The sequence below is a fragment of the Hypanus sabinus genome, chromosome 14 (genome assembly GCF_030144855.1).
Source record: "Hypanus sabinus isolate sHypSab1 chromosome 14, sHypSab1.hap1, whole genome shotgun sequence".
Lineage (NCBI taxonomy): Eukaryota > Metazoa > Chordata > Chondrichthyes > Myliobatiformes > Dasyatidae > Hypanus > Hypanus sabinus.
Window position 1 is genome coordinate 91,952,430 of NC_082719.1, and position 21,577 is coordinate 91,974,006.

The window sequence follows — 21,577 nt, forward strand, 5'->3', positions numbered from 1 at the left end:
TTTCGTAATAAAGATCAAACAGTTTTTCGACTTGGAACTCAGTTATGTGGAAGTGTGTCATACGGTGTCAACTTCCATACTCAGTCTCCCTGCGGACTTTGTTTGTTTTCAAGTAACTGCTACAGAAGCAACTTGAAAAATTATTTCATTTCATGTGTTTGGTATGGGCATTATTCCCAAGTAAAGAAAAGCTCAATTTTTCTGCTGTGAAATATTTCTGAATGTAATGCTATACTTCGATTCAAGTGCTTTCATTCACTTACTAACTAAACATATAAAAATAAATATCAAACTTGAATCCTATTCAGTTCTGAATTGAATTGAACAGAGATGAGACATGAACAGTCTAATACCCACTCTCATGGCAGCACAGAAACAAGGCCTCTTGGCCCATCACATCTATGCCAATCTTTTTGCCCATCTACACTGATCTTACACGCTCGCATTAGGACTGTAAACTTCCATGTTTTTCCGATTTGAGAGCCTGTCCAAATGCTTCAATAAATGTACTAATTATGTCTGATTTCACCACCTCTGCTGGCAGTACTCCCAGAACAATGTTTATTTCATGTTTCTCCACACTTGTCCAAAATTTTCAGTGAGGCATAGATTATGTATTTTTTTTAAGTAAATGTAGGATGATGAGTCACGGCACAGTATTTAATTTGACAGTCAGAAACTGTTCCTTTAATGTTGTCCTAGTAGATGCTATTAGAGTTGTTTTTTTCTGACTCACTTGTGAAAACAAGATTTAATCTGTAACTTACCAAAGTCAAACATTTCATAATTATTTCTTATTTTGCTGACTTTTTCCCCTGTAACTCGAGTCCATAAGGGAAAAAACCTCTGTTAGGCTCTTGCTCCCCAAGTAGATTCCGATTCCAATTCATTTATTTATCACATGTATATTGAAGCATACAGTGAAAACCATAATTTATGTTAACAACCAACACAGCCTAATGGTGTGATGAAAGTCTTACCACACATTCCAGTGCCAACACAGCATGCCCAAAATGCTTAACAAAATAAAATGACCAGTGAGCAGCCAAACAGCTAACAGGAGGGAAGTGACTCCAAGTATATCCTGAACCTCAGCAACTGTAGGGCCCAGTGCATGTGCTAAAGGCAAAACCTAAAGTGAGGTTTTACAGCACAGTTTCCAAGATCTCAGTAAGCTTGTTTGAATTGTAAAATAATTCAAATCCTCAGTATGCTACCTTTCTCAATTATAATTGATATTATGAATCGTTGGATATTTTGACTTTTACATCAGGGCAATGGGTCGAAAAGCTGACTAGGTCTTAATTGTAGAAGATTATTTGCATATTACCCACCTGAAACTTTTCTGCAACAGCTGCTTTAGGCCATAAAGTTGTGCAAAAGCGGGTTGGTCCACTTTAATTGGATGTTGCCAAAATTTTATAAGTGTACTACCCTTTGCCTCAGTCAATGCCTGCACCAGTCCCACGGTCCAGTGAAATTTTTGTGACCACTGTATTTCTGTGAGGAGCAGCAGTGTTGAATAGCCCACAGAAGTGACTGTTTAGTAATGACCCACACTCCCAAGGCATTTTCACTCTTTACAAATATATCTATTGCTAAGAAAAGCTTTAAAGCTTTTGACAAAAATTGAATATTAAGAGCCAGCCTGCGCAAAACTGATATTTACGATGCATGCAGTATGGCTTTTAAACAAAAAAAAATTCCCATGTTTCCATGTAACAAATGACTTTGATAGTCCATAACACTCAAAGTCCATTGGGAAGCCAGGGTGTAGCATTATTCAGCTGCACATCAGCCAACGTGAAGAAGTTGTTTTTCAGTTTTACTGTCTTGACTAAGATGTTTCTGTATCTCCTACCAGATGGCAGGAGTTTGGACAGATGGTGTCCAGGATGGGATGGGTCTTTAATGATGTTACGAGCATCGAGAGTTATAGATTGTTTCCAAGTCCAGTGCTTGAGTCCCAGTGATGTGATGAGCCATCCTAATCACTCGTTGGAGTGTCTTGGCCCACATTGAGTACCACACTGACATTTCATGTGTCAGTATGCTCTCTATTGCACATTGATAAAAGTTGGCCAGCAATTTTTCAGGCAGGTTACCTCAGATTAAGAAAAGTAAACAAAATCTAGTCTCGACTAGCAAATGAAGGCTGGCTAGATAGGTGGAGGAGCAGGTACTGTTGAAGAAGCAGGGAATCTGCAGTAGGGCTTGAACAGGTTAGGAGAATGGGCAAAGAAGTGGCAGATGGAATACAGTGGAGGGAAGAGTAGGGTCATGCACTTTGGTAGAAAGAGTAAGGGCATATACTATTTTCTGAATGGGGAGCAGAGACTTGAGTTCTAGTGCAGGATTCCCTAAAGCTTAACTTGCAGGTTGTGTAGGTAGTAAGGAAGGCAGATGCAATTTTAGCATTCACTATGAGACGACTGGATGTAAGGAAGTAATGCTGAGGCTTTATAAGGCGTTGGCCAGACTACATTTGGAGAATTGTGAGCAGTAGAGAGGGTCCAGAAGAGGTTTACAGCAGGTTTTATGCAGTTGAGTAGATCCGGGATCAGCCATGATGAAATGGTGGAGCAGATTCGAGGGTTGACCGGCCTAATTCTGCTCCTATGTCTTATGGTCTTGTGGTCTTAAAGTACCTGGACACAAAGGTGAGTTGGACACAGGCATAATTTGGGAATAGAGTGTTTTGACCTCCTTTGCCTTCCTAACGGTACCCTGAGCTGAAGTTCATCAGCACTGCCACATGTACTGCAGTGGGCCATTGCAATTTTGCATGTATTTACACTTTATGAGCTTCACATATGGATGTGATTTATTTACTCTCATGCAATCCAAAGATTAGTCACCAGACAGTCATTAAAGAGAAACAACCTTAAAGTAATAACTCATAAATATGAGGAAGTCTGCAGATGCTGTAAATCCAAAGCAGCACACACAAAATGCTGGAGGTACACAGCGTTTATGGAAAAGAGTAAACAGTTCACATTTCATGCCGAGACCCTTCTTCAGGACTGAGCAGGAAGGGGGAAGGTGTGAAAATAAAAAGGCGGAGGTAGGGGAAGGAGGCGAGCGGGAAGGTGATGGGTGAAACCAAGTGAGTAGGACAGGTCAAGGGCTGGAGAAGAAAGAATCTGATAGAAGAGGAGAGTGAACAATAGGAGAAAGGGAAGGAGGAGGGGAACCTGGGGAAGTAATAGGCAGGTGAGAAGAAGCAGAAAGTTGGAGCGGGGAATAGAGGAAGGGGAGGGGTGATTAGTTTACTAGAAGGAGAAATCAATGTTCATGCCATCAGGCTGGATACCCAGATGGATAATAAGATGGTGCTCCTCCACCCTGAGAGTGGCCTCATCTTGGCACAAGAGGAGGGCATGGACTGACAAGTTGGAACAGGAATCAGAATTAAAATGTTTGACCACTGCCAAGTCCGGCTTTTGGCAGATGGTGCAGGGGTGCCTGACGAAGTGACTCTCCCAGTTTACGACAAGGTGTACAGGGAGCGGTGAGCCTGGTGCACAGAATGTTGCCTGTGTGTTGCACGTGTACTGCATTGCTTTTCTTGTTTAGACAGGCTGATTTATGGCAAAATTTAATTGAGCCACAGTTTTCACACTTCAAGTTTAAGTTCAGGTCATTGTCATTCAATTGTACACATGTATACCACCAAACGAAACAGTGTTCCTCTGGGCAAGGTGCACAACACTGTACATATAACTCACACACACAACCCAAGGTAGTATTACCACAAATAAATTAACAAATAATATGATGCATTTAAAATATAAGTTTAAAAAGTAAACAGTACAACACCATGGCACTTCATACATGATGAGACAGGGTGGTTACAGGGAGTTCAGCAGTCTTGTGGCCTTGGGGGAAGGAGCTGTTTCCCATCCTAACAATCCTTGTCCAATAACTTTGGTGCCTCCTGCCTGATGGAAGAGGGTTGAAGAGATGGATGAGGGAGATGATTGACAATGCTTAAGGCCCTGCATACGTAGCGCTGCAGATAAATATCTTTACTGGGTGGAAGAGAGTCCCTGATGATCCTCTCAGCAGTGGGATTTTGCGGTCGGATGCCTTGTGATTCCTGTACCAAACGGTTATGTAGCTGGTCAGGATGCACTCAGTGGTGCTCTCCTGCCAAAATTGTTTGGGGAGAGTGAGGGAGCTTTTTTTTTTAAGAGGTGGTGCTGAGGGACCAGGTGAGATAATCCGATATGTGCACTCCCAGAAACTTGGTGCTCCGAACTCTCTCCACAGAGGAGCCTTTTATGTGCAGTGAGGAGTGGTCAGCCTGGACCTTCCTAAAGTCCACAATATTCTTTTTGGTCTTGTCCATGTGGAGACTTAACTTGTGCTCGCACCATTCCACAACATCTCCACCTCCTCTCGTTGTCGTTGTTGACGAGGCCAACCTGTGATCTTCACGGTTGTGATGATGCCCTGCAATTGTAGATCACCAAGTACTATTGGAGCATCTTGGACTGACTTGAATTTTAATCAAGGTCAATGTGAGACATTGCATCTTGACTTGTCTTGAACAGTAGTTCGAGTCACTTTAGAAATGCCATCAGTCATGGTATCTTTGCTACTTTCCCAGTTACTGTTTGCAAGGTAGACTTGGTTAATGTGTACTTTCCAGAACCTCTGTCCAATTTTCAAGTTCTCCACCACCTTCCTGACTCCTCTCTGAATTTCAGGAAGGACTCGGTACATGAACTGTCGTGTGGACTTAACCTTGCCTCTTTGGATGTCAGTGTTGTTGTTTCTGTTTTAGTCAATCTCCCTTGCGGTCCACTCCAAATTGTGGTGGTGTTCAGAGTCTTCTATTCATTAGTTCCTCTGCAGTTTAACCTGTAATGGAAATTGTCAGTGTATTGTGGTTAAGTTTTGTCAACTTTATGTAACTTTTTTTTGTCAATTCCTTCTTTACTGTGGCTGTAGTGACCACCTTAAACAAACTAAAAGTCGCTGGAAGGCTAAGTGAGGGAGTTTTGCACTGTATGAGGAACTTCCAACTAACTGAATTCCAAGTCAAAAAAATATGTTTAAACCTTTATTACAACCAACAACAAAATCATTTGACTCGTCCATAATTCATGTAAAACAAAGGTGGGTGAGAAGAGTGTAATTGAATCGAATTCTAACAAGGGCAAGTGGTCAAAAAAGAAATATGCGCTGCCTTCTCTATACCACCATACAGGTAGACGGGTGGACATTCATTTATGTCTACCGCCACCCAAACCCACATAACAAATTACCTTAACGCAGAGTGAGGTCGAACAACACAAGTACAATCCAGGCATCTAATAAACAGATACCTGGCTCCTGACGTGGCCACAGTCATTTCTGGTTTCCCATTCATGGGTAGGCAGTAGAGAGAAACGTTTTATTCTTTTGCTTTGTGAATCATTCAAACTGAAATGACCTGAGCTATGAGAATTTAATAGATTCCAATTCTTTAAGGAGTTCTGTGTATACATGCACCAAAGCTCCCTCTCCTGTACTCTGACATCCGGCATAGGAACAAGCTCTTCAGCCCTTGATGTTTTGACGATAGCATTTTTTTTACTTCTAGTCACTTGTAAAGGAAATTTTGGAAACAGAAAACACCAAAGTGCCTATTCGTCTCTCACAATCTATATGGTTGCACTTGAATGGCCTAGTAATGTTTTGTGTGGTTTGGCCCTTCCAGAGGTTATAACCTGCAATCATGGCAAATAGTAAATCTATGAGCATAGCACATTACAGGCCCTTCAGCCCACAGTGTTCTGCTGACCATCTAGTGTCACAGAAAAGTTACAGCACAGAAACAGGTGCTTCAGCCCATCTAGTTCATGCTGAACCATTTAAACTGCCTACTCCCATCAACCTGCAGTGTGACCATAGCCCTCCGTATGTCTACCATCCTTGTACCTATCCAGACTCCTCTTGATGGGGAGGATCTACAAGTACCTGGGATGACAGACTTGAATGAAGCACTAACACAGAGGCTGCGTACAAAAAGGGTCAGATTTGCCTCTACTTCCTGAGAAGGAGGAGGATCTTTGGAGTCTGCAGAGCTCTCCTTCACATGTTCTATCAGTCTGCTGCCAGTACAATCTTCTATTCAAGATGGGTGATGCCAGCATAAACTCAATAAAATTAGAAAGGCTGGTTCAGTTATAGGAGTCAAACTGGACACACTGGATGCTGAGGCAGAATAAACAACTCTGGAAAATCCTGGCAATTCTGGACAATATTTCTCACCCTCTGATTGCCACCTTGGCTGAACAGAGGAGCACTTTTGATAATAGATTAAGACAACTGCGCTGCTTCAAAGAGGGTGATATAAAGGCGTTCTTACCCATGACCATTAGGCTGTATAATGAGTCAACCTATCGCCAGGGAAGTGATGACCTCCCCCCCCCCCCCCACCTCCGGTTAGACTGTTGAATTTGTCATTTCTACTTCTCTAATAATAATTATACATCTGCGTACTAGTAATGCTACTGTGACGCTGTAATTTCCTTTTGGATCAATAAAGTATCCGTCTATCTAAACATTGAAATTGAGCTCGCATGCTCTGCTTGTGCTGGCAGCTTGTTCAACACTCACATCACTTTGAATGAAGAAGTGTCTCCTCATGTTCCCCTTAAACCTTTCACCCTTAACCCATGACCTCTGAGTACCACCCAACTTCAGTGGAAAAGGCCTGCTTGCATTTACCCTGTTTATATCCATCATAATTTTGTATATCTCTATCAAATTGCCTCACTATGTTCCAAAGAATAAAGTCCTAACCTATTTAATCCTCCTTTATAACTCGGGTTCACCTTTTTTAACATCGTAAGCCAGCAGGTTGTTGTTATGTGTGCTGCTCACTGTGAAAATGAGGGACACCTCCCTCTCCCTTATTAGGGAGAGAGAGAACCTGTGGTTCGTCAAATGCTGGATGAACTGAGATAGGCTTTGGGGTAACTGCAAGGTCTGTGTCTTTGCTATCGCCTTGCTCGCGTTTGTGCTTGGTAGCGTTTTTGCTGGGGGTGGAGAGGATCGTTGCTTGCTGCCGCTTACATGTGGGAGGAGGGAGCTGGGGGGGGGGGGGAGAATTTGGGGTTCTCATGCTTAACTGTCATTCATTCTTTGGGGCATTTTTCTTTTTTTTCATGGATGTTTGCGGGGAAAAAAAAGCATTTCAGAATGTATATTGTATATATTTTTCTGTCAGTAAATTGGACCTTTGTGCTGGACCTGGCAACATCCTTGTAAACTTTCTCTGTACTCTTCCAACCTTGTTTACATCTTTCCTTTAGATATGTGACCAAAACTGCACTCAATACTCCAAATTAGACCTCATTAATGCCTTGTATAATTTCATCATAACATCCCATCTCCTGTACTTAACACTTTGATTTATGAAGGCCAATATGCCCGAAAACATTCTTTACGAACCAATCTACCTACCTCATGATAAATCTTAACTCCTCCCTCCTACATAGCCCACTTCTTTCATCCATGTGCCTATCAAAGCATCTGTAAAATGTTCCCGATCTATCTGCCATAATCACCACACCTAGCAGTGCGTTCCAGGCACTTAACACTTCATTTAAAAAAATTCTACCTCTGACGCCTCTCCTAAACTTTCCTCCACTCAGAGTAAAAGGATGTACTCTGCTGTTGGCCATTGCCACCCTGCGAAAAGGGCACTGATTGTTTGCTCTATTTATAACCCTCCTAATCTTATACACTTCCATCAAGTGGCCTGTCATCCTCCTTCACTCCAAAGAGAAAAGCCCTAGCTCTGTGGGTTGTCATTATCTTTGTGTACGAATCCTGTAGCCACCACCTTCATATCTACTGTAAATGTTTTCCTTCTATTGAGGGCAATTTGTCTGCCACTGTTTAGATTTGCTGAATAATTCCCATAGTAACAGTGCGTCTTGCCAGGTCTGCTTTCAGTACTGCTTAAGCTCATGAGACTTGCACTTGACATTGGAATCACCACAATTTCTCCTGCGGGTGGTGTGTATGTTGAACCACACTGATGTTCTTTTCTGCTGTAATTACTTATCATTGGAAACAGGCTCATAAAATTGTCATCGCTGTCTTCTGTTCCACTCAGGTGTTTACATCTTGAGTGTTGCTGATATAACTGGTCTATTTCTGCTACTTCATATTACCTAACAACTCAAAAATTTCTCAGTTTGATTTCTAGAATCAGTTTCGTTATCACTAACATACAGTATATCATGAAGTTTGTTCTTTTGCGGCAGCAATGAAGTACAAGGCATGAAATTTACTATAAATTACAAAAATTGACTTCAATTGACTTTATTACTTACATCCTTCATATACTCGAGGAGTAAAAATCTTTACATTACCTCTCTGTCTAAATGTGCAATTTATTGTAATTTGTAATAAAGGGTATATATTTATTACAAATTATTTACTAAAATAGTGTAAAAGAGGATTAATGAGGATGTGTTCATGGACCATGCAGAAATCTGATGGCAGAGGGGAAGAAGCTGTTCCTAAAGTGTGCTACGTTGGTGTGGTGAACTATGTGCCTGTCTGGACACGCCCCTTGCTGACTGCTCCTGTGGCTCCTCCCACAGGCCCCTGTATAAAGGCGATCTGAGGCCTGACGCTCGGCCTCAGTCTCCAGGACATAGTATGATGGACACTCGCTCCTGGTTCCTTCTTCCAGTCAATAAAAGCCGATATCTCGCCTTACGTCTCAGTGTGAGTTATTGATGGTGCATCAGTTGGTCTTGAGGCTCCTGGTAGTGATGAGGAGAGGGCATTTTCCAGATGGTGATGGTCCTTAACGTTGGTTGGTGTCTTCTTGAGGCAGTGGATTTTGAAGACGTCCTCCGATCAAACCAGAATCAGGTGTACAATCACCAGCAGACGTTGTGGAATTTGTTAACTTTGCAGTGCAATAAAGAGAGAATGTGAATTACAGTAAGTATAGGTATTAAACAGTTAAATAAATAGTGCAAAAACAGAAATAAAGAAAATAGTGAGATAGTGTTCATGGCTTCGAAGTCTATTCAAAATGATCTACATACAGATTTGTATGTCTTTCTTTGCCTCTGTGGTGCAATCTGAGCTCAGAGTAGCTGCAGTGGTTATTGAACTTCACAGATTTATCCAATGAACACAATGTTTGTCACTTCTAATGGCTGTGATTCGTTGTTGGAGGATCTCTGTAGGTTGGGTTCGACCATGGCTGTTGTGTTCCAGCTGAATATGTGAATAGCAAGCCATGGCAATACAATATGGAGAGCAAGCTGTTGGCCATGCAGCAAGCTCCCCTTCTCCACGCAGCTGATGAATCCAAAGGAACAGCAGAGACTGATACAGTTTAGCACCGGCAGCATCCCGGAAGTTCCCAGTGAGAGTTGAATTCAAAGTGGTACTGCTTTAGGGACTCCAGCTCCGGATTTTCCTCGGGGTTTACTCCCAAAGCCTTCCCCGTGAGTGGAAAAGGTTTGAGATGAGAGTTTTCCTTCTCCTAGATGAGTCGTCAACCATGACTGACAAGTCCCATCTGCCCAAAGTGACTGGTTTTAAGGTACCAGAAACTCATCTGTGCCCCTTCTCCCATCAGTAGAATTGATTCCGCCAGGCTTAGTAGCTAAGCCACATGTGAAGGCCAAGAGCTGGACTTGGTTGTCAGAGGCTGTTTGAGACTGAACTGAGGCAGAGACTATTGCCTGTCCTCGGCTTCATGTCTTCGAATCCTGTGATGTTTACTTGGTGCTAGGCTGAGGCTGTGGCCGAGGCCTGCTCTGGCTGCTCCAGGCTTTGTATATGGACTCACTTTTATTTGAATGGTATTTGCTTACTTTTATTGTATACACAATTTGCTCTTTTCTCTTTCTGCACATTGGGTGTTTGATGGTCTTTTTTATTTGATTGGGCTCTTTTGGGTTTCTTGTTCTGTTGCTGACAGTTAGGAGACCAATCTCAAGGTTGTACAATGTATGCATACTTTGATAATAAATGTACTTTGAACTTTGAGAAGCATGCTGCTGGAGCATTAAATAGGTAGAGGGAGCTTATCCCAACTGCCTCCCCCAGTTAAAACAACCTTCAGATACCATTGTTCCTAAGCAGTTATTGCTCATAACTAATAATACGTATGCAAAAGTCTTCTAAGGAGCAAGAAGTAATCATTGTACTTGTATGGAGTGAATTTAAACTGATGCTTCAGAAGTTAAACACCAATGAATAATCCACTAATCTCATTTTCTTTTCTATCTGCAGTAATTTCAAATTTAAAAATGTTAACTAACAAACATTTTTCTGGATTCTATTTTTTAAAAATTCTGTTGGATTGTCTTAGCCTACTTGAATTTTTGGAGAGTTAAATACAATTCCAAATTTTAAATCTTTTGAGCAATTTAGTTTTGTATGCAAAGAAAAATTTTGTTTCAATAATTAATCTTCAATACTGGAGATACGGTATTATTTATTGAAGATCTTGGATCTGGATTTCAGATGAGTTGCTAGAGTACTAACACGTTCTATGATGCTTAATCAACACATCAAACACCAGGAAATACTGAGGATAAACACTGATACACAAAACAAACAAATTAAATTCCTTTTTGAGCTTGTCTGAATACTGTCAAAGAGCAACAACTGCACTCCATCCAAGGATCTCTCAAACTTGAAGTAGGGTCTTGGCCCAAAATGTCAACTACCTATTCATTCCCATAGATGCTGCCTGACCTGTTGAGCTCCTCCAGCATTTTGTGAGTGTTGCTTTGGATTTCCAACATCTGCAGACTTTCTTGTATTTATAATCTCTCAAGATAGCTAAATATAACGCAGGGTTGCTTAAAATAAAACAGTAACTTTTGGTTAACTTATAATCTCATGACATTCCTCTTTCACCACCAATGAACCACAAGGAATTAAGAACGTCCCTTTTGGTTATGCTGGGTTACTCTGCTTCTGCCCTTTAGAAGCGTTCTACTTAGAGGCTCCTTATCTTTTCAGTTGGTTGCTAACAATATAACAGAAACTTGATGAACTAACTCTCAAATCCATAGAGGGTAAAAAAAGCAACAACAGTAGTGAAGAGCTGTCTCCATGGTCCTTACTGACTACAATTTTATTTGGTATACTTGGGGTGGTAGGGTGGAGATACATCTCTGGCATCTCTGGCAAAGGAGGCATAAGGCGCTTCTTCCTTCCACTAGCCTGCGGGCCACCCTTGGGCAAGGTGTAGCACCTGTTTTAAACCCCCCCCCCACCCAAAATCAGGGTCACGTGAAGCCATGGGAGCAGCTGGTGGATGGTCATACAAGCAGCCGATGCATATCAGAAGTCCTGGTTATGTGACCATTGATGCCAGGCAGACAATCTCCGAAGAGTATTGATAATGACGGGGTTCACTTGAATTGTAAAGACACTGTCCAGAAGAAGGCAATGGCAAACCAATTCTGGAGAAGAAATTGCCAAGGACAATCGTGACCTTGATCGCCTAGATTATTCAGCATGATGTTAAAACAATTTTATAACTTTCAACTTGCTGTGTTATTTGTTGTGGATCTAAAACAAATGTAAAATCTTTGTTTGGAAATCAACATCCAGTGAAGAATAATTTAGAAATACCTTTCAAGGTCCAAGCTCCTTTAAAATCAATCTGAATTATTTTCTTTATAGGTTACAGTGGAAAGACAGTTTGATTCTTGTAAGATCTACACAGCAAGCTGCTACCAAAGTTCAAATGGTTCAGTTTAATATCAGAATGTATACAATATACAACCTGAAATTCTTACTCTACACAGATATCCACGAAACAGGAAGCTCCATAGAATGAATGATAGAGGCGTTCAAACTCCAAAGCCCCCCTTCCCCCCCCACACAGAAACAGCTGCCGCAGAAGCTTCGACACTCCCCCCACCATGCAAGCAATAGCAAAAGGACAGTGATCTGGAGTCTATTTAAAAAAAAAACTACAGTCCATAAACGAGCACTTCAGTACATCTGTTCCCCCTTCAAGGGAGAGAGAAGTTGCCCCGAAACAACGAGAGCAGAGACCAGCAACTCACTGTTCTGATGCTTCAATCTTCTGCATCACTTCTCGAAGCTCCTGTCTCGAGGGCCGACGGACTCTCACTCTCCATCAGAAAGAGACAGAGGGGGATCACTCAAGTACCGAGGCCTTCCTCCGACAGCAACACACACCACCTGTTGACTCAGTCTCCCACCACTCCTCATCGGCTGGGAATGGGTGGTCTCCAGTGCCGCTCCCCGAAGGCGCACACCTTCAAGGCAATTCCTGGAGATGGCGAAGCGCCCGGCCACAGGGCCGGTCCAAAAACCACCACTTGCAAGGGACCATAGTTTGAATGGTAGATCACAGACTCTGACAGAAACCCAGCCTCCTAGGAAAAAAAAGGAAGAGTAAGAGAAGAATAAGCTGTTTTGTGGATGGACTGGAAGAAATTGTCTGGGTCTGTAAAAACTGCTGGCACAGTCTATCAAATGTGTCCCTCTGTAGCACAGTTTGTCTTTGTTCACTTGTAGCCTTGCATGGTACACGTATAAAGTATTTTAGATTCCCATTATGTTTGGTTCCCATATAAAATATCTTGTAGACCAGGGGTCGGCAACCTTTTTGCCTCTGTGGGCTGGATCGTGTACTAATGAACGGATGGTGGGCCAGATAAATGCCATAAAAAACTTGAAATATGGAAATAATCCATTTAAATACATCCAGTTATGTTTTGCCTCAAATTAATGAATAATACACGCTAGAAAATCATTTGTGCTTAACCAAGGATGCCAATTAGTAACCAAAGAGCTCAGTTCAGTTGCAGTTTATTTCAATCAAGGCATCTTTTGAATCTATTAAAAGGACACAAAGAATCTTTAAACGTAAAACATATGAACAAGATGCATTTGAATGGTGGTAAAGTAAGTATAATAAAAAAGAAAATGTTAATGCAAACTGTCGATAAATCAATGTGAAACTTGATGCTGTTTGTTGCTTGAAAGCTTCTCAATATCGGTTGTCAGGCTTGTTGATGCCAAGAGCAAGACATTGTCCAGATGGGCATCAGTCAATCTTGTTCTCAACTGGTTTTGGTGTGCTTCATTTTGAAAATAATTGCTCACACAGATAAGTGCAGCCAAACAATGATGCCAACTTTTTTGCATGGTCCACTAAGTTAGGATACTTCCCACTTGGATGAATATATTTTCTGTAGAAGTCGAGCACTGCCACATCTTCAGAATATAAATATCTGGATATTTAGCATGGATTTCTTGTTAGAACACAGTGACACTGTTTCTATTTACAAATTTGAACGATCCCATCTGAAAACCTGCGCGTGCACGGAGTGTATCTGTTGCATATTAATAAGGTAGTCTGCCTTCCCGTCATTTGTATATACCAGTGTTTGGTTTGGAACAAAATGGAACCTGGGGCCAATGTAACAAGACGCCATGCAAGTCCATCAGTGTGGTCGCGTGAAACACTCAGAATAAGGAAAAATCACTCGCGGGTCGGATAAGCATAGTATCCCAATATTTGCTTGCGGTCCAGTCAAAATACCTTCGCCTACCCCATTGTAGACAATTAATTGTTTTGTTGTTACTACCTTTAGGTCCAGTTCTATGCAACACTTTGCACAGGTGATACAAGTATTGAAACATGTATCATTGTTTTTTCATATGTTATGGAATTTTTTTAAATCTTTGATTTGAAAGAGATATTTACTAATCATGAATTAAATTGCCTAATATAGATACTATTTGCTGCACTTGGAAGGAAAAAATGTGATGGATTATAATTTGTAGCTTGCCATCGTCAGAGAATTATTTGGGTTTAAAAAAGATCTTCTTGTTGTTATAGGGATCCAAGCAAAAAATTTTGGAATTGCACTACACATTCACCTGATAAAGTGTGTCAAATCGACAATCCTCAAATATATTCGCAACTGCCTTATGTAATGAATGTAACAGCTGTCAATCCAGTTGGCCACAGGACTACACTCTTGGAATTTGTACCACTGGACATTGGTAAGTCATTTTGTTAGTTTGGTTGAAATATTGAACAGATACTGAAATTGTTAAAGCAGTTGAATGTCTAATGGCTTGGTTGTTCACACGAGTGCATCATCTTGCAATAGTGGAAAAATGGAAATATTGTTAGTTACATTTCAAGCTTATTGGGTAAGCTGAAGAAAAAATGCCAATTAATAATAATATTGATAGCTACAAGAAATCAAATGGGGGGAGCAGGACATAGAACATTAGAGTGCAGGCTGTTTGACCCATGCGCAGACCTATTAACCTACTCCAATATCAACCTAATCTTTCCCACATTGCTCTCTATTTCTCTGTCATCTAAAAATGTCTATCTAAGAATTTCTTAGATAACTCTCTGTGTGTATGCCTCTGCTACTACCTTGGCAATGCTTCTTTCTATGTAGAAAAATTACCTTTGACATCTCCCCTACACTTTTTAAATAATGCGCCCTCATATTAGTCATTTCTGCCCAGGGGGAAAGTCTCCAGCTGTCCACTCAGTCAACTCCTCATTGTCTTGTACCGTGTCTATTAATTCACCTCTCATTCTCCGTCGCTCCAAAGAGAAAATTATGAACTGCGGAGCAAGAGCAAAACTGTTTCAGTTCTAGCACAAGCCATCAGTGAGATTCGCCTGTATTGCCCTGGGTGGCTGGCGGCTCACATACTGGCCCAGCACCAGAGATATCCATGACACCTTATAGCAGTGAAAATAAAACCATAAGCATTCCCTGCCAACACCATAGCTGATAGAGGCTGTTTTGAAGTGTTAACGTTTCACTAGGCGTGATATCCACACATTTTCAGTACTGCAAACTGGTTTGGAGATGACAAAACTGCAGATTTTCGAAATACTGTATAAAAGTAAAAAAGTAAACAGTGGCAGCACTTTTGAAGAGAGAGAGAGAGAGTAATGTTTCAGGTTATAAACAAGAGAAGATCTGCAGATGCTAGAAATCCAGAGCAACACACACAGGCTGCTGGAGGAACTCAGCAGGCGAGGCAGAATCTATGGAAAAGCGTAAACAGTTGCAGCTTTAGGCCTGGACCCTTCTTCAGGACTGAGAAGGAAGGGGGAAAATGCCAGAGTGGAAAGGGTGGGGTGAGCGGATGGAGGTTAGTTGAAGCTGATGTGTGAAACCGGGTGGGTAGGAAAGGTAAAGTTCTGGAGATGAAGGAATCTGATAGGAGAGGAGAGGAGACCATGGGAGAAGGAAAAGGAGGAGAGGACCCAAGGGAAATGATAGGCAAGTGGGAAGAGTTGGAGGCTACCCAGATGAATATAAGGTGTTGCTCCTCCACCTTAATTGTGTCCTCATGATGGCACAAGAGTTTGAAGTTGATGGTTTGCATTCAAACTGGGAATACTTAAAATAAAAATAAGTGCAAAGAAAGAGAAATGGGATTATGATGGATCTGGAAAGAGTGATTAAATAGCAAAAGATAGTACAAAGGAAGCAGTTCCAGAGATGGAAGAGAACAGAAAGCTCTGAGCAGCATGAGAGAAACTTCTGGAAGGTGCCAGAGTAGACTACAATTGGTTTTGGTTTATTATTGTCACAAGTTCCAAGATAGTGCAAAGCTTGTCTTGCTTTCTGATCATATAGATCTTATCATGACACCGTGTATTGAAGTAGAACAAAGTAAAACAATAGCAAAGCAGAATAAAGTGTTAAAGCTGCAGAGCAGGTGTCAGGAATTGTGGGGGACCTATGAATATTGGATTGTGTTTGCAGAATAATTAGTGCGTCTGATTGCACCAGGCACAGAAGCAGAATTACACCATTCAACCCATTGAGTCTGCTCCGCCACTCTAACGTGGCAGATTTGTTAACTCTCTCAAGCCCAATCTTCTCCAAATAACCTTTGATGCCTGTACTGATCAAGAACCTATCAAATCCGAGTGACTTTAAATATACTCAATGACTTGGCCTCCATAGTCACATGTGGCAATGAATTCCACAGACTCACCACCCTCCAGCTAAAGAAATTCCTCCTCATCTCTGTTCTAAAGAGGCGTCCTTCTATTCTGAGGCTGTGCCCTCTGTTCATAGACTCCTCCACTATAGGAAACATTCTGTCCATGTCCACTCTATCGAGGCCTTCCAATATTCAATAGGTTTCAATGAGATCCTCTCTTCATTCTTCTAAACTCTAGAAAGTGGAGGCCCAGAGTCATCAAATACGCTTCATACATTAACCCCTGCATTTCCAGGATCATTCTTGTGAACCTCCTCTGGACCCAGCATTTCCTTCCTTAGAGAGGCGGCCCAGAACTGCTCACTAACTCACTACAAATTAAGTGAATGCTCTCTCTGTGACCAAGTGGATTTCCTCTGGGTGCTTCAGTTTCCAGCCCTCATATCAAAGATGTAGAGGTTGGTAGGTAGTTTGTCACTATTAATGTTGCACTCTTAGTGTAGTTGGGTGGTAGCACTGATGGGAATGTAGAGAATAGTTCCCAGGCAATATTAGTGAGGATCTGGGATTGCATTGTAAATGTGCGTAGATGGATTCAGTGGGTCAAAGATCCTCCTACGTTGTATCGAATTATTACTTACATTTCTGATCACTGGTTCATAGAACAGTTCAACACATTGTGGGCCAAATGGCCTGTTGTGTCGAATCAACTAAAAAGCAAATCAAAAACACCCAAACACCAATCCCTCCTACCTACACCATGTCCATATCCCTCCATCCTCATTCTATCCATGTCCCTATCCAAATGTCTCTTAAAAGACTCTAGTGTATTTGCTTCTACCAGCATACCAGGCAGAGCATTCCAGGCATCCATGAGTCTGAGTTAAAAGACGTGCCCCACATGTCCCCCTTTAACCTACCCTCTCTCGCCAATCAATGCATGCCCTCTGGTATTAGGATGCCACACAGCCAGTATTGCTAAGCCAGCTAAAAATAGACTTATCCCATCTCCTGTCTCGTGGTTTATGATCATGTAATAGTTAATGCCCTTCAGGATACTTTGTGCATGGGTCATGAGTTTCTGTCTCCAACATCGTTCTAGATGGTGAGCTTTTGAGTTGTAAATCCTCCAGTCCTTCTACTGACTGCGACAAAAGAGCCCTGTGTTATCAGCAGGTATCTCTGTAACAATGTTTTTCCAGTTCAGGCGATGACGATTCTCTGCCTTTGTTTCAGTTCAGCCTGATCCACCTTCAAATTTAAAAGCTGACCCTGTTTTTGGATCTCCCAGAAGAATAAAAGTTCGGTGGAGTTATCCTTCAACGTGGAGTCCACGTTTTAACTTAAAGTTTATCCTGGAGTACAAACTTCAGCAAAACAATTTCTGGTTTCGGGTAAGTTCATCAGTGGTTTCAGATTACTTCTTGTGGTTTGTGTGGATATTTCTGATGAATTTGGAGGTCTGTTGAGAGTACTTACACCAACACGGATTTCTGAAGATGCAGTTTTTGTTTCTGTTCTTGCAATAGCCTTGATCGAATGCTGCTCGCGTGCTTTTGGTATGGCAAAGGCTGTTTTTTAGGTGGCAGTACGGGGATGGGTCTCAAGGAGGTGCTCCTTCCTTCTGCGAGCCTGCAGGTCATCCTCGGGCAGGGTGTAGCATTTGCTTAGCCTCCTGATCAGGGTCATGGAAGCCGTGGGAGCAGGTGGTGGATGGTCGTGTGAGCAGCTCGTGCATATCACAAGTCCTGGTTATGTGACCACTGACACCAGGCAGACCATCTCTGAAGAGTATCGATAATGGATTGGGTCACCTGTCTTGTAAGGACACTGCCCAGAAGAAGGCAATGGTAAACCACTTTGTGGAAAAGATTGCCAAGAATAATCACGGTCATGAATAGACCATGATCCCTCATGTCATACGACACAGCACATAATGATGAGGATGATAAAGGCTACTTAAGTTGCACTTCAGTTTGCCGTGGTCAGGTACCTGAGCCGTTGGAACTCATGGTCCCAAAACACATCCTACACAGTCAAGAAGGCTCATCAATGTCTACTTTTTGAGAAGAAGGCTGGCACACCCATACTCATGTCATTCTACAGATGCACCGTAGGGAGTATCCTAACAAGCTGCATCACTACTTGGTAAGGAAACTGAACTACAGAGGGCTGTACAACGGGTAGTCAAACTGCCCTGTGCATCACTGGCACCAGCCTACCTGCCATCAAGTACACGTATACATAAAGGTGCTGGAAAATGGCCTATAACATTATGAAAGATCCCTTCCTCCCCTGTTAATGGACCGTTGTTCCCACTCCCATCAGGGAGGAGGTTATGAAGAATCCACATCTGGAGAACCCGACTCAAAAACAGTTACTTTCTCCAGGCAGTAAGGCTGATCAACATCTCCACCCACTAACTCCACCATAACTTTATTATTTCCCATCAGTCATCTTATGTACTGCCTAACATCAATTTAGGCTGCTTCGGAAAAAGTATTCGACTCCCACATCTACAGAGACATTTTACCTCCTCATTTTCTACATTTAAAATGTACTGAAGACAGTAATTTTTGAGCTGATCTACAAAACATTGTACATCGTGCCAAATCAAAAGAAAAATTCCAAAACCTGTCAATTTACTAAAAATTAAAAACCAAAATTGTAAGGCTGAAGAAGTATTCGTCCCTTTGTAATTACTACACTAACTTTCTTTGTATGCAATATACATTTCCCAATATGTTGATGTAGAAAATTGAAGGATCACCATTTTTCAATGAACTCAAAAAAAATAAATGCCCCTCTCTGTGTAAGGTCCAACATTTTGGACCAAATCAAAAATGAAGACGAGGCCATTCAAGACAAGTCAGGGAAATGATAATGGAGAGGCATAAATCTGGGGAAGGGTACAAGGCCATCTCAAAGGCACCGAACATATCTTGGAGCTCAGTGCAGTCCATCGTGAAAAAGAGGAAAAGATATGAAACCACAGCCACACTGCCTACGTCAGGTCATTCTTATAAACCTCGTCGCAAGAAAAGAATGACACTTTTAAGAGAGGCTACTGTAACGCCAACATTTATTTTCCATTGTGTGTGATTTTTTAAAATTATTATTGTATTCTTTATCTCATTTGGGTTTTTTTGTGCTGCATTGGATCCAAACTATCAATTATTTTGTTCTCCTTTACACTTGTTTACTGGAAATGATATTAAATAATCATGAATGTTGATGAAAAATACATGTATTTATAATTGATATTGATGCTAGACTAATCTTGGGCAAGTATATATTTTGCTTCTAGATGCCAAATTAAATTGGAATATATCAAAAACACGTTTTCCAAGTTTTTGTCAATAATATTTGAGGAGGTTGGGAAGAAGAGATTCAGCAGAACAAATGGCGCTTTAATACATTATGATTTTATGTAATGCATAACATTCATTGTTGAATAACTTTTTTACAGTTGAATGAAAAATCAGATAGTACACAGAATTTAAATGACACCAGCTGTACAATTGGTTACGAGTTTATTCATCTATATTTGTGTCTGTTTTTGTGCTTTTAAATTCAAACCGATGAATTAAGTTGAAACATGAATGGAATGGACAACAAAGTTAAGCTTGTGGAAAATAGTTTAGTGGTGCTAATGGGTTTTGTATGCATCAGGCCTTCCCACGATGAGTTTAGGTCACCCTGCTTTCTCCAGTCCTCTGACTCCAACACAATTAAACCTAATAATCCTAACTTAAAATGCACAATCTCTGTGTGTAAGTTCATGTCTGTGTCAGGTTTTTATTCAAAGAAAGAAAATGTGACGTTGATGGGCTTCGGTGCATATTACCTGGAGGACAGCTGTTTCTGCATGGTGTAACAGGAGCTCCTCTTTGTTCTAACTCTACCACTTTATCAGGTCTTGTGTCTCATAAAACTGGTCCATTAATAAATAAACAACATCATCAAAAAAAACCTGAGAGCCTAGATTGTTTGAGCATGTGGAAATCTTGATTTTGGAAGGCTGAAACTTTTACTACGAGTCTTCATTTACTAGATAAAATTGTTGAGAAGTAAAATGGTGAACATGCAGCACTGAGCAAAATGCTGGAGGAACTCGGCAAGGATCATTCCCTTGTCCACTCGTATCTCCCCACTGATCTCCCTCCTGTTACGTATCCTTGCAAGTGGAACAAGGGCCACACCTCCCTCTGCACTTCCTCCTTCAGTACCATTCAGGGCTGCAAACAGTCTATCCAGTTGAGGTGACACTTCACTTGTGGGACTGTTGGGGGTCATCCAGTGTACCTGATGTTCCTGGTGTGACCTCCTATATATCGGTGAGATTGGGATTTTTGTTCACCACAAAAAGTGGGATCACCAGGTGGTCATCCTCCTCCCCCTCTCCTGGTTTTGCCTATCACCTGCCACCGTGTACTACTTCCTGCCCTCCACCCCACCTTCCTACTCTGACCTCTTTCTTTTCAGTCCCGAAGAAGGGTCTCGGCCCAAAACGTCAACTGTTTACCCTTTTCCATAGATGCTGCTTGACTGGCTGAGTTCCTCGAGCATTGTTTGTGTGTGTTGCTTTAGATTTCCATCATTTGCAGATTTTCTCAAGTTGTAATTATTCTCGGGATTAAACAGCCTCATGAAACAAAAGTTTAATTTCTGTATTTTTATCTATCCAACTCCAAAATGTCCTCACTTAGCTTCCAAGAACATCACAAATCCTGGGTATGCAACCACTGACACCAGGCAGACAATCTCTGAAGAGTATTGATAATGGCAGGGGTCACTCGTCCCAAGAATGCAATGGCAAGCCAGTTCTGTAGAAAAATTTGCCAAGAACAGTCATGTTCAATAGACCATGATCGCCCACGTCAAATGACATGGCACATAATGATGCTGATGATTCATTTCTTTATCCTTGGGGTTAGACAGGAACAAATGAGCCAAAAACCATGTTTCTTGCTCCAGTGTTCATAGAGGCTCCAAATGTTGAATGCTTTGTAAACTTTCCCACAAGGTATTTATTATTGGACAGAACAATTTGATAATTTGCTAATCCTAAATGTACTATTGGAAGGATTCCAATTCAAAGCAGTGGAGCAGAAAATATACACTTTCACAAAGACATTGAGAACTGAACTATGAATGTCCTGCTGCAGAATTTACCACCCAGTCTGGGATACATGCTCATGAGTTACCTTCTGAATTAATCCTTGTTTTGGGTGCCAAAGTGTAGGAAAAAGGTCTTCAAATTTGCCACAAAATATATTTCGGAAGTCTGTCACAAGCTTGCATTTAAGTAAGATTATCGGCATGACTGACGATTTGCCAACTATTCCCTCCCTGGATCTACCTAAATAATTATACCACAATAACAGTTTTACCAAGAGCTGCTACACTATCCACAGAATCTCATTTTTTTTACTGCTTCAAACCATTGTTTTTATTTTCCCTAAATATGAATTTCCACCTGCTGATATATTCAGAGAAGTTTGGATAGGTACATGGGTTGGAGGGGTTTAAATTAGGCTTATCTGACTCCACTGGGCAAATTTTGCAAGCTCACTGTCAGATTTCTCCAAAACATGTACTTTGCACTAAG

General features: G+C 41.4%; 1 protein-coding gene across 3 annotated transcripts in view; it reads left to right on the forward strand.

The window, feature by feature from the left end:
• Positions 1-21,577, forward strand: part of LOC132404988 (interleukin-11 receptor subunit alpha-like) — a 123,844-nt gene that overhangs the window by 81,961 nt on the left and 20,306 nt on the right. For all 3 annotated transcript variants that reach the window (XM_059989646.1, XM_059989647.1, XM_059989648.1), the window contains exons 6-7: positions 13,871-14,037; positions 17,203-17,360. In XM_059989646.1, the coding sequence (XP_059845629.1) occupies positions 13,871-14,037; positions 17,203-17,360 (325 nt within the window). The remainder of the gene's footprint in view (positions 1-13,870; positions 14,038-17,202; positions 17,361-21,577) is intronic.